This window comes from Pungitius pungitius, chromosome 5 (assembly GCF_949316345.1).
Source record: "Pungitius pungitius chromosome 5, fPunPun2.1, whole genome shotgun sequence".
Lineage (NCBI taxonomy): Eukaryota > Metazoa > Chordata > Actinopteri > Perciformes > Gasterosteidae > Pungitius > Pungitius pungitius.
Genome location: NC_084904.1, coordinates 19,907,269 through 19,924,985, shown reverse-complemented (window position 1 = coordinate 19,924,985; position 17,717 = coordinate 19,907,269). Strand labels below are relative to the sequence as shown.

Genomic DNA, 17,717 nt, shown 5'->3' with positions numbered 1-17,717 from the left:
AGGAAAATAATGAATTTGACTCATTTAGAGGTCGTTGTTTTCACACGTGGACATCCGCTCCACGTGTGGACGGGACGATGTTCTCCTCTCTCTGTAACCGTCGACGACCACCAGCTACGACCCTAATTGACCCGCGGGCCGCAGTTCGAGACCCCGAGTGCGGCTTCTTCTTCTCTCTCTCTTTAACCGGCACATTTCTTTCCCCCTCTGCTTCCCAAACTGGTTGTTTCCTCCTCCCTTTCGATCAATTATTTTTTCCATCCTCCCGTCTCCCTCCCTTCACATCTATTTGTTTGGGTGCAACAAATAAATAGAAACCTACTGCAATTTTTATTTAGAAATACTCATTTACATACATAGTGTTTGTTTCGATAAAACTCTTTCACCTTAGACATTGGTCTGCTGTCTGATAACAGCTAAGAAACCTGCCAAATGACATAACCTACTTTGTGTGTGTGTGTGTGTGTGTGTGTGTGTGTGTGTGTGTACTAGGTGAATGATGAATTAGGCTGACTTTGGCCGGCCATCTTTAACAACAGTTAGAAAGCTTTTTCTGACAGACTGTCGGGACTCGAGGCTAGAAAACACACACACGCGCACACAGACACACACACACACACACACAGTACGCGCACGTCTGGAGGCACCCAGCAGCTTGCAGACGGACATAGAAGAATGACGTATGTGAGCCGACGACGCACACACACACACACACACACACACACACACACACACACACACACAAAAGGAGGCATGGTCATCATCACCGGCGCCCCTCCCTTGACAGCTGTTCCCTCGGCAGCGAGCCCACACACACACACACACAGACACACAAAATCTCACCATCCCTCTGAGATTACAGGCACAACATGTGAATCACTAGAGAGGTCAAAAGTACACACACACACACACATGCGCAGTCATGAAACAGAGGCTCATTAAACAGACTTCCTGCCCCCGTCGTCTTCTTACAACCTCAGTGTGAGACACTCGGGCAGCGTTTCTACTTTAATCAGTTGACCCGCAAATGCATTTAAGTGCAAACAGTGCTACGCACAACGCACTTTGCAAAGAGTCACAGCCGCGGCGATAAAGTGGTTTCAGGTTGGGGGTTCCTCCTCATGGAAAGTTGTGTACGTAAAGAGGAGAACAATTAACCAAGAGACACACAGAAAGAAAGTGTTTTTTTTTTTTTATAGCTAACTTTTTCAAACTGAAATCTATTTAAAGCATCACGTAATTACATTTCTGCTGCTTCCTTTCGAAAGGGAAAATGTCAAAGAGAATGCACAAAAAAAAAAAAAAAAAAAGGGTTTGTCTTGTCTGGTCATAAATTCCACCGGCTAAGTGCACTTTTTTTTTATTTTTCCACATTAACTTGGGGAAGGAGTGAAAAAAAAAAGAGAGGTTGAGTACAGAGTGATGCTGCCAAACCGGAACAATCAGAGGAGCTGCTGTGCCAAGTAAACGACAGAAGGGTAGAAAGAGGAAGCACTTGTCCCCACGTTCACCCCGCGGCTAATATCCCGATTCTTGAGTGTGTCTCTAGATTTTTATCCTCTAACCTAATCTCTTACTCCCTTCCCTCGGCTCCTCGCATTCCTTCCTTCCCCTTTTCCTCCCTCCTCACTTCATCCTCTTCCTCATTCCACCCCGTTCGGGAGCCCGCTTCCTCTTGCGGTTGATGATTTTTTGGGGGGAAGTGGTGAACAAATCAATGAGTTTCTGCAAAAGCACCACAGCTGAAGTGCGTTTAATGGTTTGGCAGTGAAATGACACACACACACACACACACACACACGCACACTATGTGATACAATTACTCAAAAGATGTAACTTAAAAGATGTGATTTTTGCTCCATTGCAGCAGTCTACTTCAATAAGGGGCTGATCTGGGAGGTGGGAGCTGTCCATGGTGCTCACGGTTCCCTTTTTCCTTCCTTCCCCATCTGTTCCCCGAGGCCCGACACCACCTTGTTAATCAACATCGGCCCGGTCGAGGCTTCCCATCCGTTATTGTCAGAGTCTGGCCGGCTTAATTAGGGCATATTTGCTCTATTGTCGCTTTCCTTTCAAGTCTTCTTTTTCTTCTTCTTCTTCTTCTTCTTCTTCTGGGTTCTTTCCTGCATCATGGAGCTTATTCGGGATTGGTTTTCTTTCATTGTTTCTCAATGTGACACTCGCTTCGTTACACATAGAAATACTTAGCAGCTAGCTGGCTACATTCTTCAGAGTGGGTTGTTTTATGAGCACCATTGTTACGATGTATTTTGCCACCCTGTGTGCAGACGTATTGACAGCCATTAGGCTTAAGGTCATATCTCTTAAACTGTAACGCTCTGCTCTCGTCCCTTTTCCCCCCTTTCTCTGCATTATTTTGCCTTTGAATGTTTCTCTGTATCTTCTCCCCTTTTCCTCTTCTCCCTGACTCGTGTCGTGTCTTCCTTCTCTCCCCAGCTCTCATATCCCGATGTCCGTAGCGCTGGCAGCTCTATCTCGCTCTCTCCTTGTAGATACAAACGCCGTTTTAATCTTCAAACAGTCCCAACAAATGGAGGAACTTCCGATCGATAAAGTGCGATTTGTGTTCGCCTCCCCCCCCCCCCATCTGCTGCTCGGGTCCATCGGTGGCGTTAATTTATTCAAGCCCGAACTGTGGCTCTTTTTCTCTTTCAATGAAAAGATGTTTGTTTGTTTGCTTTTTGGTTCCCTTCTCGCTCGCTAGCAGCGTGTGTTCTTTCCCCTTCTCTCTCAGGCACGCCTTTCGTTATCGACAGTCCCGACTATTTTACCCATCCTTTAAAAAGCTGCGCCAAGAAGCCTCCAGCCGCCGTAGCATCGCTTTGACTTCAAGTCCGTCCCGAACAATGAATCCACGTAACACTTGATTTGTGCGTTTCTAAAAGAGTTTTTTTGTGTTTGTGAGCGGAATCAATTTGCTGGTTATAGACTGAATGTTCTTCACCTCCCTGAACAATTACCAGGGATGAAACCTTCTGCCGGAGCAATTCACCCCCCCCCCCCCGCTGCTCCCGAGGTGAGAGGTCAAACGCCGTGGCTGTACTGGGCAGCTTCCAGGTGCGGACTTGAGTAATTGGACGAACCTGAAGCGCGGCATTTCTTGCGAAAAAGGCTCGTTCAACCGCTGCGGGATGAACAAAGAATGAGGCCTCGTGTATTAGCTTGTTAACTTGTGCTCACGTGGTAATAAATGATGAAGAAGTGGAAATCATTTTGCATTTGGAGTCTTCACGGGGCCTCTTTTATTCTTCCTCACAAACTCGTCTCAAAGTAAATAATAACTAACCCGCCCCGAAAAACAACCAAAACAGGTGAGACACAAAAGACAAAAACCACCAAAACGCATTGTCTCACTCTTCTGAAACAACGTGTCTCTCAGACGCGCACACACACACACACACACACACACACACGCACGCACGCACGCACACACACACGCTCTCTCTTTCTCTCGCTGAGAGAAAAACCAGAGGCGAGGAGTGATGGATGAGACGAGGAGCCGTGTGGGCGCGGCTGAAACGCAACTAATGACAGAAAGACGGGCGATGTGAGGAAGAAGAAGAAAGTGTGGGCGACGAGGAGCGAGGAGCAAAGACTCGAAGATTCGGATAAATTAAGACACGGCGAGGCAGTAAAGAGCAGAAACCGGCAGGCGGAGAAGAATAGGTGACAACGATGCGCAAGGAAATGGATGCGGCCTCTGAATGTTTGTTCAGCCTGAAGCCCATTTTTGCGTGACTACAGTTGAGTTATTGGAGCCATCCGGCTGGAGAGAGCTGTTAAACTGGGTTTGCTTCACGATGTTTATGCTTTAGAAATAATTCAGCTGTTGCTTTGTAGCCCGGCGAAATGGATGTTTGACTACAAGGTGTAAGTGTCTCGGCCCGAGCGGGGCACCGTGGCGTCGATGCATTTCCCTTTAATGGCTCCTTGAATTTACGTCCTAGAATGAATGCGCCTCCGTCTCTGCATAAATTGAAAGGGCTCCGCTGCTAAGCTTTCATTCTGTGTATTGTGGCGCCATAATTAAGGACGGGGAGGAGTCTATGCTACGAATTGTTGTCAGTGTGGGAGACGATACAGCTCGTGGGGAAAGCCCTAATGGCTGATTATCTCGCTAAAATAGCTGCTTTCGTAACAGCGTCTTATATAAAGGATTCGTCAGCCGCCCCTGCTGATTAATAGTCTTAGAGGTGTGCCGGAATGAGAACCCCCCCCCCCAAAAACAGCTTCATTTGAAGGGCTGGTGAGTTGGTCGGGTATGAAATTGTACTTATAAAGGCACTTTTCTATAACATGTTTTGTAACTGCTTATTTGATGAAAAATGTACTTTCTTGTTACTTGTTTTCTGAGTTTGTATGTCTATGTGGAAATGCACTTATTGTACGTCGCTTTGGATAAAAGCGTCAGCTAAATGACATGTAATGTAATGTAATGATGTGACACCTGAAGGCCCTCGATGGCATGGGTGTGGGAGGGCAGTGGGGTTTCTCTCAATTTACAGCCAGCTCGGAGAGAGAAAACCGAATCCATTTTTATACCCTCACACACACACACACACACACACACACACAGCCCGTGATTCTTTGGCTTTAATGACCTCTCATAGGAACATCAGATGGCAAACAGTTCTTAAACAGCCAGCTGGGAGAGAGAAGAGAGGACAGGGGGAAGAAAGATATACAGAAAGACACACACACAAAAAAAAGGAGTAGAGACGGATGAGAAAAGAATGCACACAGAGACGAACAGACGTAAACCCCCATCGATGAGATGATGGAGAAGCAAGAAGGAGGAGGAGGAGGAGGAGGAGAAGTCACAGCGGGAGGAGGTCCAAGGTTGGTGCAAGGGATGAGAAGTTAAGCAAGCTGAGCAAACTGTGAAGCAGAGAATGAACAGATGTCCAGAGAAGCACCAGTAGAGAAAAAAAAAGAGAGAAGTCGGAGAAGCGACTTCTACGTTCACTCTATAATAAGAGGAAGAGCCCAGTAGATCACACGCAGCATGCGGCCTCCTGCGGAGCTCCACTCGTACCGGCTCATCCCTCAGAGATATTAACAGGATGTAAGGGCAGGAAGGCCGGGGTCTCCCACTGAATCCCTATCAGCTGTTTACTACAGACTTTCCTCATAGAGATTCGCAAGGTGTGACAATGTTGTAATTGGAGACGTCTTTGGGGTCTTGTGAGGGAACCAGATGGTGAAGCACTTCACCGTGGAAGCTGCTTTTTAACATGCTTCAACCCACCAGCCTTAACTTAACAATAACCTTCATACATGGTTCATCAGTATTAGGGGCTTCTCTCCCCATGCGGCAGGGGTCAAAAAACTACCACTAAAAATGGACCACAGCACAGCAAATGTTAATATTAAATGGTTTTCTGTTCCTAAAAATACATGAAACTAATACCGTGTGCATTGAAATCAATTTTTCAAGTCAAATCATAAACATATATTTTTCCTTGCAGTGGTCTTCTGTTTTGTCACATGGGTTAAATAACTTTTTTCTTAGAAAAGGAAAAAAAGCAGAGTCTCCACATAGTGAAACGGGAGACTGTGTCTCCATTTCACCCAATAACAGGAAGGTCACAAGTGCAGAATAAAAGGACCTCAGACAGCAGGAGTGACGGAGAGGTGCACAATGAGAGCGGGAAGGTCCAGAGAGAAAGGAGGCGGCAGAAGGGTGGAGAGGAGAGAGGTGTCAGTAGAGGGATGGAGAGGTGCAGGTGGGAGTCCTTATCGGAAGAAAACAGGCCCCCTAATCGCCCTGCCCTCAAGACACACACACACACACACACACACACACACACACACACACACAAACACAATGACACGGACGCACAATCCCATCCACTAAAAACACACACACTTAGCGATGAGTGCGTCCAACCCTGTGGGTTACAGGGACCGCCCCCTAAACCCGACAACACACACGCGCGTACCTACAGGTCAACGACAGGCGCCATTTACACACAGACAGCGATGCCCGCCTCCCCTACAGCTGCCATGGCAATGAATACCATTAGCATCCAATAAAATGTCAGGGGGGGGGGGGGGCATGCCCAAGCAACCCATCACGCGCACGCGCTCGCAGACACACACACACACACACACACACACACACACGAGGACACACATATTCAGAAATGCCACGGGCCCGTGCCCAGTAACTACGCGATGGAGAGGGAAGGCAAATGTCAGCTGTTTCTCAAAATGGCAGCCAGCAGGCTGCGCGAGCTCGGGGGGGGGGGGGGGGACCGCGACTGTGGACTGAAGACCGCCGGACACGTGTGTGTGTGTGTGTGTGTGTGTGTGTGTGCTGCGTCTTCACCTCAATAATTCATCGCCACCTTCGGTTTGGCACGGAGATGAGAAAGAAATGCCACGAGGTTGGTGTCCTCGACGTTGCGGAGAATCCGCTTTTATTGCTTCAGAGTGGCAATATTTTTGCATGAGCTCAGCTTAAAGCTTTAACGCGACTTCACTTCCTCTCGAATAAAAAAAAAAAAAAACGGATCATTAAAGCCGCCCCGTGGTGGCAGGTCGGCACAGTGATGCGGGGGGGGGGGGGGGGGGGGGGGGGGGGAGGGGGGGGCCTCGCTGGTTGGCGTTTTTGCAGCATGAGCAACATGCCGAACAGGGAAAGCGGCGTTCATGTCCTCGGTGTCGGGGCCTGCTCCTTTTTTACATGGAGTTCATTCGTCGCTCCGCGAGAAAACACACTCGCTTTCCAAAAAAGTGATTTATTCCTCGCCCGGTTGTGGCGAACCGCGTCTGAGGTCACACCGACACACACAGGGAGCGCCGCTCGCTGGGTAAAATTGCAGCCACCGGGTTTGCAGGCGAGGAGAGAGAAACCCGGCAAAGGAGAGAGAAACACGTGCAGGGAAGGTCCTGCTTTAGAGTCAAAGCTGGTTCGACTTGGTTTAACACAGCGGACCAAACATGTCCAAGGGCACAATTCAAATAACACCAAGGTAACCCGAGCGGGTCTGCAGAGTGAAATTCTGCAAAAAAATAATGTGGAAATATATTTTTTTTTCCTAACTCCTGCAAATCATTTGATGTACTGTCGCTGTCATACATTCCCTCCTCGATACATTGTGGGGACGTGGGACAAATGTGTCGGACGGTGGGACATGTTTTCTATTCGCGCAGTTCATTGGAAGAAAGTCAGACAACCGCCTTTTTCTCCGATCACTTCGCGAAAATCCGAATTTAGGAGTCGTTTCATTATAAAATGAACTCCTGCTTTGAGTTGACAAACCATCTGTCAACAAAGAAAAGGGGCGAACTTTCCTCTCATTCATCAGCCGGACGAAGGGACGGATGAGCGGGAGGAGCGGCGTGTGATCCCCGGGCCAAGACCGGTTCTCCGTCCCCCCCCCACCGAGCCCTCGAGCCCCCGGCGCCCAGATCTCAGCAGCAGCCGCTGGCAACACTTGCCCAAGGTCACCGGCACAAAGTCAGGGGTGGAGGAGAAGGAGAGCGAGCCAGACTGTGTGTGTGTGTGTGTGTGTGTGTGAATGTCAGTGTTAATGCACACAGGGTTCAAGATAAGGTATAAAGGTGTGTGTGTGTGTGTGTGTGTGTGTGTGTGTGTGTGTGTGTGTGTGTGTGTTTGCAAAGCACCCTGGGGAATTTAATAACTTCTATAAGCTCCAGAAGCTCTGCGCGTGTGTCTCTTTGTACGAGTGTGTAGTAAAGATGGCTGCGACTCAGCAGGCTGGGCAACATGACGATAAATAATCGCCTATGAACCACTGCACTAATGAGCCACACACGCACACGCACACACACACACGCACACACACGGATACAAACACGCAGCATCTCCGGCTCAAACAAAGTGTAGAAAGACTATTTATGAGAAAACCAACCGATTTCAGTGATTTGATGACGTACACAAACTAACTCAGAATGCTCCCTCAGCCGTGTGTGCGGCAACGAGCGATCCATCGGCGCCGTGCGGAGGTCAAATCCATCAAACCCCGGAGACGGTTGCCAGGATGAGACACACTTCAGCCAGGAACCAATCACAACAAGTCTCCCCCACGCTTCACTGCACGCCATCGCTCACCACCAGGACGGGACTTCTGTTCAGTTCTATAGAAAATGTCTGAAAGCCCCAAAACGAAAGCGCCGCAGAGTAGACAGAGTGTCGCCTGGTCAGACCTTAGTGTGAAGGACCGGTCCGTGACGTGCACGTCACACGGGCACGCTCGTATTTCCTTTAGACCAGTAGGGCCCAATAGGTCGATGGACCGACCAGTCGGCCTTTAAAGGCAGCACCGGTACCGGTGGGAACGACGTCGCGTCGTGCATGCATAGTCTACTTGAGCAACGATACTGCCTGACTTATAAACACAAAGACACTTGCAGTGGGCCTTTTTGCATTTCATGTTGCAACGCTTGTTTATACAGAAGCTGACAGGAAGTAGAACCAGATTTTCACTCTTACCTACACTTTCTTCAGCAGCATTTACCCCAAAACAAGATACATAAACATAAACATAGAGCATTTACCAAACCTGAACAAACAGGTAGCAGGGAACATGTTGACTTGGCACACACTCACCAGTCACCAGATGAGCAGCGAGTCGGCTGAAATGTAAACAAGAGGCCTTGACATTCTCTCCCTCTCCTACTTCCCGTCCTTCTCTTTACAACCTTTGCAACCTCCGTCTCCTCCGATCCTTCCCACTCTCCCCTCACATCCCGTGTCCCGCTCGCTGCCGTTGGGATAAACACTCGTCAGTGCGTCTCAGGTATATGGATATGCAGATTAGCTCCGACTCGTTTGCATAACGAGCTCCTACTCGCCGGGTCCAATTAAGGTGGCACGAGGCAGAGGCCGTCCCTCCGCCGCCCTCGGGGTTCATTAGCGGGGTTCGTTAGGGGGTTTGTTAACGGAGAGCTAATCGCTTCTTCCCTCTTTAACAAATAGTTGAGCCTCAAAGTCCGGGGAAAGACTCCCTCCTCCTCCTCCTCCCCCTCCCTCCTCCTCTTTCCTCCCCCACCTCCTCCCCCCTAAGCACACAGCCGTGTTGGTTTGGAGAGAAAACACATTGCACACTTGAACGAACACACAACGCATTTACACACACACACACACACACGTGCTAAGTACTCACGAGTCAGTCGATGCGTTGAAGAAAAAAGTAAACACACACACACACACACACACACACACACACAGACAGAGGAGGCCTGCAAGGCAGTTGAGGTTTGTTGAATCCAGCCAAAAAATAGGTGTTGAAGTTCTAGTTTTTTTTTTTTTTTAATCTAATGCAACGATTTAACAAAATGAGGTTGTGTTGCACACACAGATAGCAGCAACGTGGCGTTCCCCTTTACAACTCAAACAACAAACAACTATGATCTGCTTGGTTATACAAATTCACGTGGGCAAAAGGTCAAATTTGAGGTTCCAGATCTCTCCACAAAAGACGGAAGGCTATCCATCAGATTCAATGTAACCGCCGCTTACTTCCAGGCAGATAGCGAGCGCGGGATTTTGTGCAGGAAATCGGAGGCACTTGATTCGCGGCGCCTCCAGAGATAGCTCCATTTATTTTCCTTTTGTTGCATCTTCAAGTTCAGCAAGTTGTAAAGAGGAGAGTTGAACTTTTCTCGCGTTTGGTATTAAAAAATGACTTTAAAAAAAGAAAGAAAGGGTCATTGCCAGCATCTTGGTTGAATAACTGTGTTGCGTGTCTGATATTGCGCCCCCCCCCCCATCCAACCCTCAGGGATCGATGCCCCTCACACCGCCTTCCTTTGACGGGCACGGCGCAGCCAGGCTGAACATGTTAGACATTGTGTAGATGAGTCCTGGAGCCACTGGCAGCTTTGTAAATAGTGCAAACCTCCAGCGTAGCGTTGGCCTGCAGGCCGAGGGCAGCGCAGCCTGAAACGCTCCTCCTCCCTCCTCCCCCCTCCTCTGCCCGTCCCTCCCGTTCTTGTTTTCCCTCTGTTCCCTCTCAGCCTGGGATTTTTTTTTTAACCTTTTTCCTTAATTCTCTCCATCTTTTCACCCCTCCTCACAGCACCCATATTGTTTCCACATATATAAAAACCTACACCTACAAAAATATCCCAGCTGGTCTGAGAGACATTAATAGTCTACATTTTTAAAATACACAGTGAATATCTTAACTATATTACATTCACCAGAAGTAAAAAAAGTGTCCTGGTTTTAATGCTCTGCTTAGCACTGACCTGAAGGGGCAAACTGAGCACTTTATATGCCGTTGTCATTTCGTTTGACATTCTGCAGCTATAAATATTATAATAACTACACACACAGCATTGGACATGTAGGAATGTCCCATGAAGCCGACGCGACTCCCACCGCAAAGCAGCAGCAGCACCCCCCGTTTGTGTCGGTCTCTCCTGGTTCAGGTATCCATTACAGCATCTCGAAGGTCGCTTTCAATGGATTCAATCAGGTAACTGGAATGTTGGCACAACACAATGGTGACTTTCTAATTCCCTTTATAACCCCCCCCCCCGGAGCTGAGAAGACGCACAACAAGCCAGGCTGCAGAAATACGAAAACACAAAAGAAAGAAGAACCCTTTAATTCCCTGGATGTGAGCGGAAACTCAACGTTTGCCGACTGCGACGGAGGTCAAAGCGGCGTATTTCAAGACATGCATAGTGAATATAACTCATGGATGAAAGGAGTAAATACAAGTGTAAACCATTACTGGGATTACATCGCTATAATTCCACAATATAATGTAACGATCCTGCATTTTCTTTACCAAAGCAGAAGAATAAACCCACTTCCATTTCTAAATTATTGGATGGAATGTACAGAGTAGAAAAGAAAGACCATCACAATCAGATAACAATCAACTCTGCAGGAAGACCACACTGGTGATTTTCTTTTAATCCCTTACAACGATGTTACAAAGACAAAAAAAAACAAGGCGCATTGATTGAAGCGACATGCAGACGGATTTCCCTGCGCCTCTAAAAGTCATTCTCCATGCACTCAGCGTCTTGCATTCTCTCCTCCTCCTCCTCCTCCTCCTTCTCTTCTCCTTTTTTTGCAGGCCGCATGCGGTTTCAGGTTTGAAATCAATTTGACTGAGATGAAAGTTTTCAATTTCATTAGCTTGATCAAATGGAGCGCTGTTAACAGGCGGCGGTAATAGAAAATCATTTAGGCCGAGCAGCTCACACACCCTCAAAGGACTGGTTTAAGAGCTGCTCAGAGAGAGAGAGAGAGGGGAGAAGGGGAGAAGGGAGGGAGGAAGGGTGACAGGTGGGAACATATCGACGGGAGGAAAGACTGAGAAGGGTTCAGAACAGAGCGATGACAAGGAGATAAATATTGCATTTTGGAGAGAGAAGAGGTGAAAGACAAGGACAAAAAAAAAGTCTGAGACATGATGGCAGGGGGGGGGGGTGGGGTGATGGAGCGAAGGAAGCTAGTGGTGGGGAAAAGTATCAGGGACCAAAACAAACCCAAAAAAAAAGTTCTTTTGGAGAGACAAAGAAGAAGATGACGGAGAGGAGAGAGAAAAGCAACAGGAGGAAACAGACAGATTAAATGTAAGAATGATTGATGAGCGTATGTGAGGGAGATTAAAAGAGAAAATGTCACAATAAAGGATGAGAAGAAACAGGACGCGAGCAACAGGAAAGAATACAGAGAGATGGGTCTCGGCCGTGTGTGTGTGTGTGTGTGTGTGTGTGTGTGTGTGTGTGTGTGTGTGTGTCTGCGGCCCATTAAACCCCCTCTTATTGCTCCTCAGAAGTTTGTCAGAGAAAAATGTGTTGTGACGAAAGGACGTAAATAAACAATTAGCCATCTAAAGACTCGCCGGCTCGCTATCGCCACCGAGACAAATGGAACCAGCCACAGATACACGAGATAAACGCTGAGCCACAGAGGAAATTTGAAAGAGAGAGAGAGAGAGAGGATGATTAACTGACGATCATCCGAGCACATGGAGTTCACAAAAGGGCGGCGCTGACCACGATGTGGCTTTAGCAGGAACAGTGTTTTTCGTGACACACACACGCACACACACACACACACACACACACACACACACACATTCAGAAATGCCAGAGGAGAAAAAGAAAGCTAGTGTTAATCCATCGTTAGTCTCTTCTGAGTCATTAGGTTAGGATGATAATTATCAGCTAATTCAGTTTCTCTCTCTCTCGCGCGCGTACACACACACACACACACACACACACACACACACACACACACACACACACACACACACACACACACACACACACACACACACACACACACACACACACACACACACACACACACACACACACACACACACACACACACACACACAGTGTGGAAAACCAGCGAGGTGAGGCTAATGTACGGGGAGATTTGTTGCTGATGAGCTCAACCTTAAACCCTTAAACCTGACTTCTAGACGTGCGCACATTAAAATTAGCCCGACTATTGGTGCTAATCTGAGGGAAAATTACTTTCCCATTAACGGGCTTTCACAGCCGTGCTCACGGAGTACCCAGAGAAACGCAAGTAGGATCATTCACAAGTCTCCTGACCTCCAGTAGCTGCCTGATTTTGGCTTTAAACAGCAGAGACAAAGATGAAACCTGTGGAACATCGGCCTGAAAAGTCCAGAGAACAGAAGCATCTGCATAGAACCCGATGGGTTAAACCCAGTGAACACGTGCGTTAACATGCAACCCGAGTGGAGTCCGTGGTTCATCCAACTGGAGGATTATTGCATCACCTTCAAAATGAGGCTATTTGAAACCGCTGAGAGAGAAAGAAGCACGGCAGGGGAGCCGTGAAAGGATACGCATTTTCCCGTGGATGTGTGTCAACAAGCGTGTGACCTCATTGCTGTATTTATAACAGCTGATAAAGTCACCTTTCCTCCGCACGATTGTTCACGACTGTTTGTATATGCGGAGGCCACCCCCCCCCCACCTCCCGCAAACCGCATCCTCCCCGCTGAGCTCCACTGGGGGAGATATGGAAGTGAAACAGAGGGAAGAGAAACTCTTGGTTTCCCCTCTCGGCTCCTTCCTCCTCCTCCTTCCTCCTCCTCCTCCTCCTCCTCCTCCTCCTCCTCCGTGTGATGACAACAAGAGTTGCGTCTCCTCGCTGCGATGAGACGCAACACGAGAATATGCACAAATAAGGGATGTTTGGGTGTAGAAAAATTACAGGTAAATTCAGGTTCGATTAAGGGAAAAAGCAATGTATCTAAACCTGTGAAAACAAACTACGATTTCCAAGACCTTTGTTGCGACTGTATAAGAGAATGTGCTTAAGGCGCTGGAAACATGACAAGATGAGGTGTGCTTCTGAACGCCAGCTGGCCAACACGAATCTCTCTTTTTCAGCGTGGTGTTGGACATTATGGGCCCACCGAAATGGAAGAGACGGGAGGTGGAGGAATTGTGGGTGACAGAACTTCAGGAAACGAGGCGTTTGGATTAATGGAAACTCATTTGCCGAATATGTGCGAAAGGGTCCGCTCGATTCCCTGCATGCACCCTGCCTATTTCTGCCCCCCCCCCCCCCCTTCAATTCGCTGAACGCTGCAGCCACCCCATGATATCCAGAAACACACAAGATGCAGAAAAAAAATCAATACTGGTAAAAAAAAAGCTCAAAGTTGTTTGAGCGAGGAGGAGGAGGCGGCAGGGAGTGAAGACGTCTCTCAGTCGACACACAATTAGCTTTTTGACCATCTCCACCAGCCTGCGCGCTCCACCTTCTCCCCCCCCCCCCCCCCCCCCGTCACCCCTGGCGAGAAAAAAAAAGGCAGCGGGTGATGATGTCCTTCCTGCATTGGTGGGAAAATGTTCAAAGTTCACCTTTTTCCATCACTGAAATATCCCCCTTGTGTGATTTTATATCTTCTTTGTTTGCTTATTTTCTCAGAGAAGAAGCTCCTTCTGTGTGTGTGAGTGAGTGGGGGGGGGGGGGGGGGGGTTGGGGGGTTGGATGAGATGTGTGTCTGTGTGTGTGTTTGTGATTGCGTGTGCGTGTGCGCCTGTGTGCCCGAGTGAGTCAGCGAACGAGTGAATGAAACCAACAGTGACACACAAAGGGTGATACACTTGCAGAGAGGACAGCGAATAAAGGACAAGGTGGGAGACTATTGTGCGTGTGTGTGTGCGTGTGAGTGTGTGTGTGTGTGTGTGTGTGCTGATTTCCCATCAGCAATTATTAATGCTCTCGATTGCATGAGTAATGGTGCAGAGTGCTGACATTTTGTACAGGTTAGCCGTGTCGTGCAGAACGCGCTGGAGCGCACAGACACACTTTGACTGGGGCCGGGCTTTTTTATTTATTTATTTATTTATCTTTCCCCAGGGTTTGACTCACAAAGTGCAATCTGCCAGTGAACACTGAATAGATCTGCTATGAATTATAAAAACATAATAAAAATAAATAGTTATCTCCAAGGGGAGGGGAGGGGGGGGGGGGTGGGGGGGGGACTATGTAAATCTGTGTTGATACATCTAAAATAGGCTAACATGGTAATCAGATAGAACATAATGGAATAGTCGCAGAGCCGCCCTGGAGCATCAACAACAAATAGCTGGAATTCAGAAGTGAGAAATATGTATTCAAGCATTGACTTCTTGTTTGATTTGCATGAGAGTTTAATGAAGTCCCAGCAGACCTCCTGCCGAGTATAAAGAGGCGAGCAGGCGTCGCTCTGAAGCTGGAACAAACCAACCCACGACCTGGATGAGCAAATAACACGCTGATGCAATTACAACGAAATGGAAACGCCACTCAAAGAACAACGAGACAAGGACATGAAATGGGACTTCCGGGGAGATGATGGGACGGCAACTCTTTGATCACAGGGTGTGGGGTGTGTGGGGGGGGGGGGTTGCTTTTTAAACTGCCTTGGGTGGCCATGAAAGCGTTAGAGCCACGAGCTCCCCAATTGCCCAGCGTGGAAATGGACCTTTTTCCCTTTGCGTGTCTGTGCGCGTGAGCGTCAGTGCAACCCCGAACCACCAAGGGAGCAACTAAACTGCAATCAAAGCACAGCACGCACCGCCAGAGACAAAGTAAAAAAAAAAAACCTGTCCTTTGAGTTTCATCCCACGTGACGGAGAGGAGGAGGAGGACAGGCGGTGTGTCTGGAGGAGAGCAGGGGAGGGAGAGGGGAGGGGGGGGGGACGTGTTGTGGTTGACTTGCTCCAATGGTCACTCAGCTGTTCTGCCGGGCGCAGCTGTTCGGTCTCCCCGGCGCGCGGCACGCGGCGCGCGGCGACTTCGGCCCGCTCAGTGGGCCGCGAGTGACGCGCGCGTATAAGCACAGCTCGTGGCACACATTAGTCGAGTCACGGGAGTGTGGTGATGCTGCTGCTGCTGCTGCCGCCGCCGCCGCCGCCGCCGCCGCCGAAGGACTGCCGCGCGCGTGGGAAACGGGAGGCGTGCGAGTGTCCCTAAATAGCTGAAAGTATGCTTCGTCGTGCGCTTCTGTTGTTTCCGCGCGTGTCATCTCTCTCTCATCGTTCACCGGAGGCGCGAGGGACACGCGGTCTGGAAAAGAACCTCGTGATATACGAAACGTCCAGACGCACTCTTTCAGGGGGACACTCGTGCCCGCGCCGGATCTCAGGAGCGCAGAAGTTTGGTGCGTCCTGGATGGCACCGCGAATAAAACGCCTCGATCATTTATTACTGTTCCACACACGGGGGGATTATAAAGATGAATAAAATCAATTTAATCATCATTTGGCCAAAAATGAAAGATACAAACTTCCCCAGGTGGCGGCACACGCGAGAGTGAGCTTGTGATCTCGGCACATGGCGAACACGCGCCTTTTCATTTCGGAAAGGCGCCCTGGTTTCATGCAACTTGTTCCGCTTAAACACTTGTTAGCGGTGCATCGTCCCGTGGGTCGACGGGGAGGACGGAGAGCCGGGTAAATCGAGAGCACCACTCCGTCTCCAAAGCGCGCAATGACGCACCGCACGAGCCCGAGGAAAATAACAATCGCGTTAAATGCGATCGCGCCTTTAGGACAACACGATATGTTTAGACAAAACAGGCTGAAAAGTGGCTGTGATGGCTGTGATATACTCTAATCCTAGCCTCCACAAAAAAATATTCGTTTTTGGCTTTAAATTGACAGGGTTTTTTTTGCCTGCATCTTACCTTTGCACAGGAAAATCAGCAGCACCGTCCTCCAGATGTGACATCCCATCGGCGCGCTCCCCCTTCCCCGGTCAGCCTGCATCCCTCCTCCCGGTAGAGAACCGAAACCTCCGCAACTGTTCACAAGTCGGACCAAGAGGGGGATCTTTTTAGTCAGTTCTCCCAGATCACGGCCGCCTCGGTGCCATCAATGGTTTCTATTGGTGACCGAAGCAAGGCACCGCGCAGATGATGTTGGGAAATGAACAAGAAATCCTCCTGGAATCAGTTCTTAAGAAGAAAAAAGAACCCAGATAGTAATTCCGGTGCAGGTTGTTCTTTTTAAATATATTTTGAATCCTCCAGACACTCCAAAAAAAAAAAGTCTGCTGTGGTTGCCCTCGAAGAAAGAGCCGAGGAATCAAGCCGTTTCCTCCGCTTTGTTTTATCCAAACGGGGCAACTAAAGCGGAGGACTTTCCAACGCGTCTCCCCTTCGTCACGCTTTTCTTTTTTTCCCCCGAAAGTTCACGCCGACCAGCAGAGTTGATGAAAAACTCCGACGGAGGGAAAAGTCCACTCGAAAAGGCGCGTTTGGAAACAACTAAACCCGAGAAAACTCGTCTCACTTCGCGCTCATAAATTGAAATAAAATCCAAATTCTGCTCGGCCGGCTGCAGCTCCCTCCGCTCCCCCCTTTTCCTTCCTTCCTTCCTTTCTTCCTCCCTGTGTCTGTCCTCCGACTATCCTCCCGCTGCTGTGCGTGTGCGTGCGTTCAACTTGAGAGGCTGCACACACTCGTCCGCGGGATGGAGGGAAGAGAGGAGCGAAGAGGACAGAGGAGGAGGACGTCTGACGCTTCCACCAGCCGGCAGGGGAGGAACATGGGGGAGAGGAGGGGGCGGAGGGGGGCGGCTGAGGAAAAGGGGAGAGGGCGGGATTTGGGGATTTGAGTGACAGTTAAGCAGCCAATGGAGGGTGCATACATGTATTTGTTTTGGTTCTTGATTAGTTTATTCTTCATGATACCATGATATCATTCATTATTCACGTTTCATGTCAATTCCTTCTATTTCGTTGGGGTGGGGTGGAGTAAGGTACTCCATGCCATACCAGAAGGAAGGTCAAAATATATTTATTTGTTTTTTGTTTTACAAAAGAAAACAAATAAAAGGGAGAAACAAGAAATCCACAAACACCAGAATACAAGTGGAACATGAGCCAATAACTGAAAGGCCAGTGAAGCTGTGCAACGGAGTCCCCTGACCTTTGCACCTTTTCATGCTCTAAACGACTCCAACGCAAGTTGAAAACAAGAAACTATCCCATTTTGTTCTCTGCACGTTGTGTGTGTGTGTGTGTGTGTGTGTGTGTGTGTGTGTGTGTGTGTGTGTGTGTGGTTTCGGTGGAGCGTGCGCATCCGCGCGTTGTTTATCCTTTCGTACTCTCTCTGCATAATTCATACAAAGACACACGCTACACCTGTTCTCTCTGTAATCGATAGACGCCACCGTTGCACGGGCTCTCGCACGCACGCACGCGCACACACACGGAAGCT

At 48.8% G+C, this 17,717-nt stretch overlaps 1 protein-coding gene across 1 annotated transcript in view; it reads right to left on the bottom strand.

The window, feature by feature from the left end:
* si:dkey-215k6.1 (transmembrane protein 132B) overlaps nucleotides 1–17,026 on the bottom strand; it is a 117,765-nt gene extending 100,739 nt beyond the window's left edge. Inside the window, exon 1 of the mRNA XM_062562513.1 lies at nucleotides 16,182–17,026. Within this exon, the coding sequence (XP_062418497.1) occupies nucleotides 16,182–16,263 (82 nt within the window). The 5' untranslated portion in view covers nucleotides 16,264–17,026. The remainder of the gene's footprint in view (nucleotides 1–16,181) is intronic.
* Nucleotides 17,027–17,717: the final 691 nt, after the last annotated feature.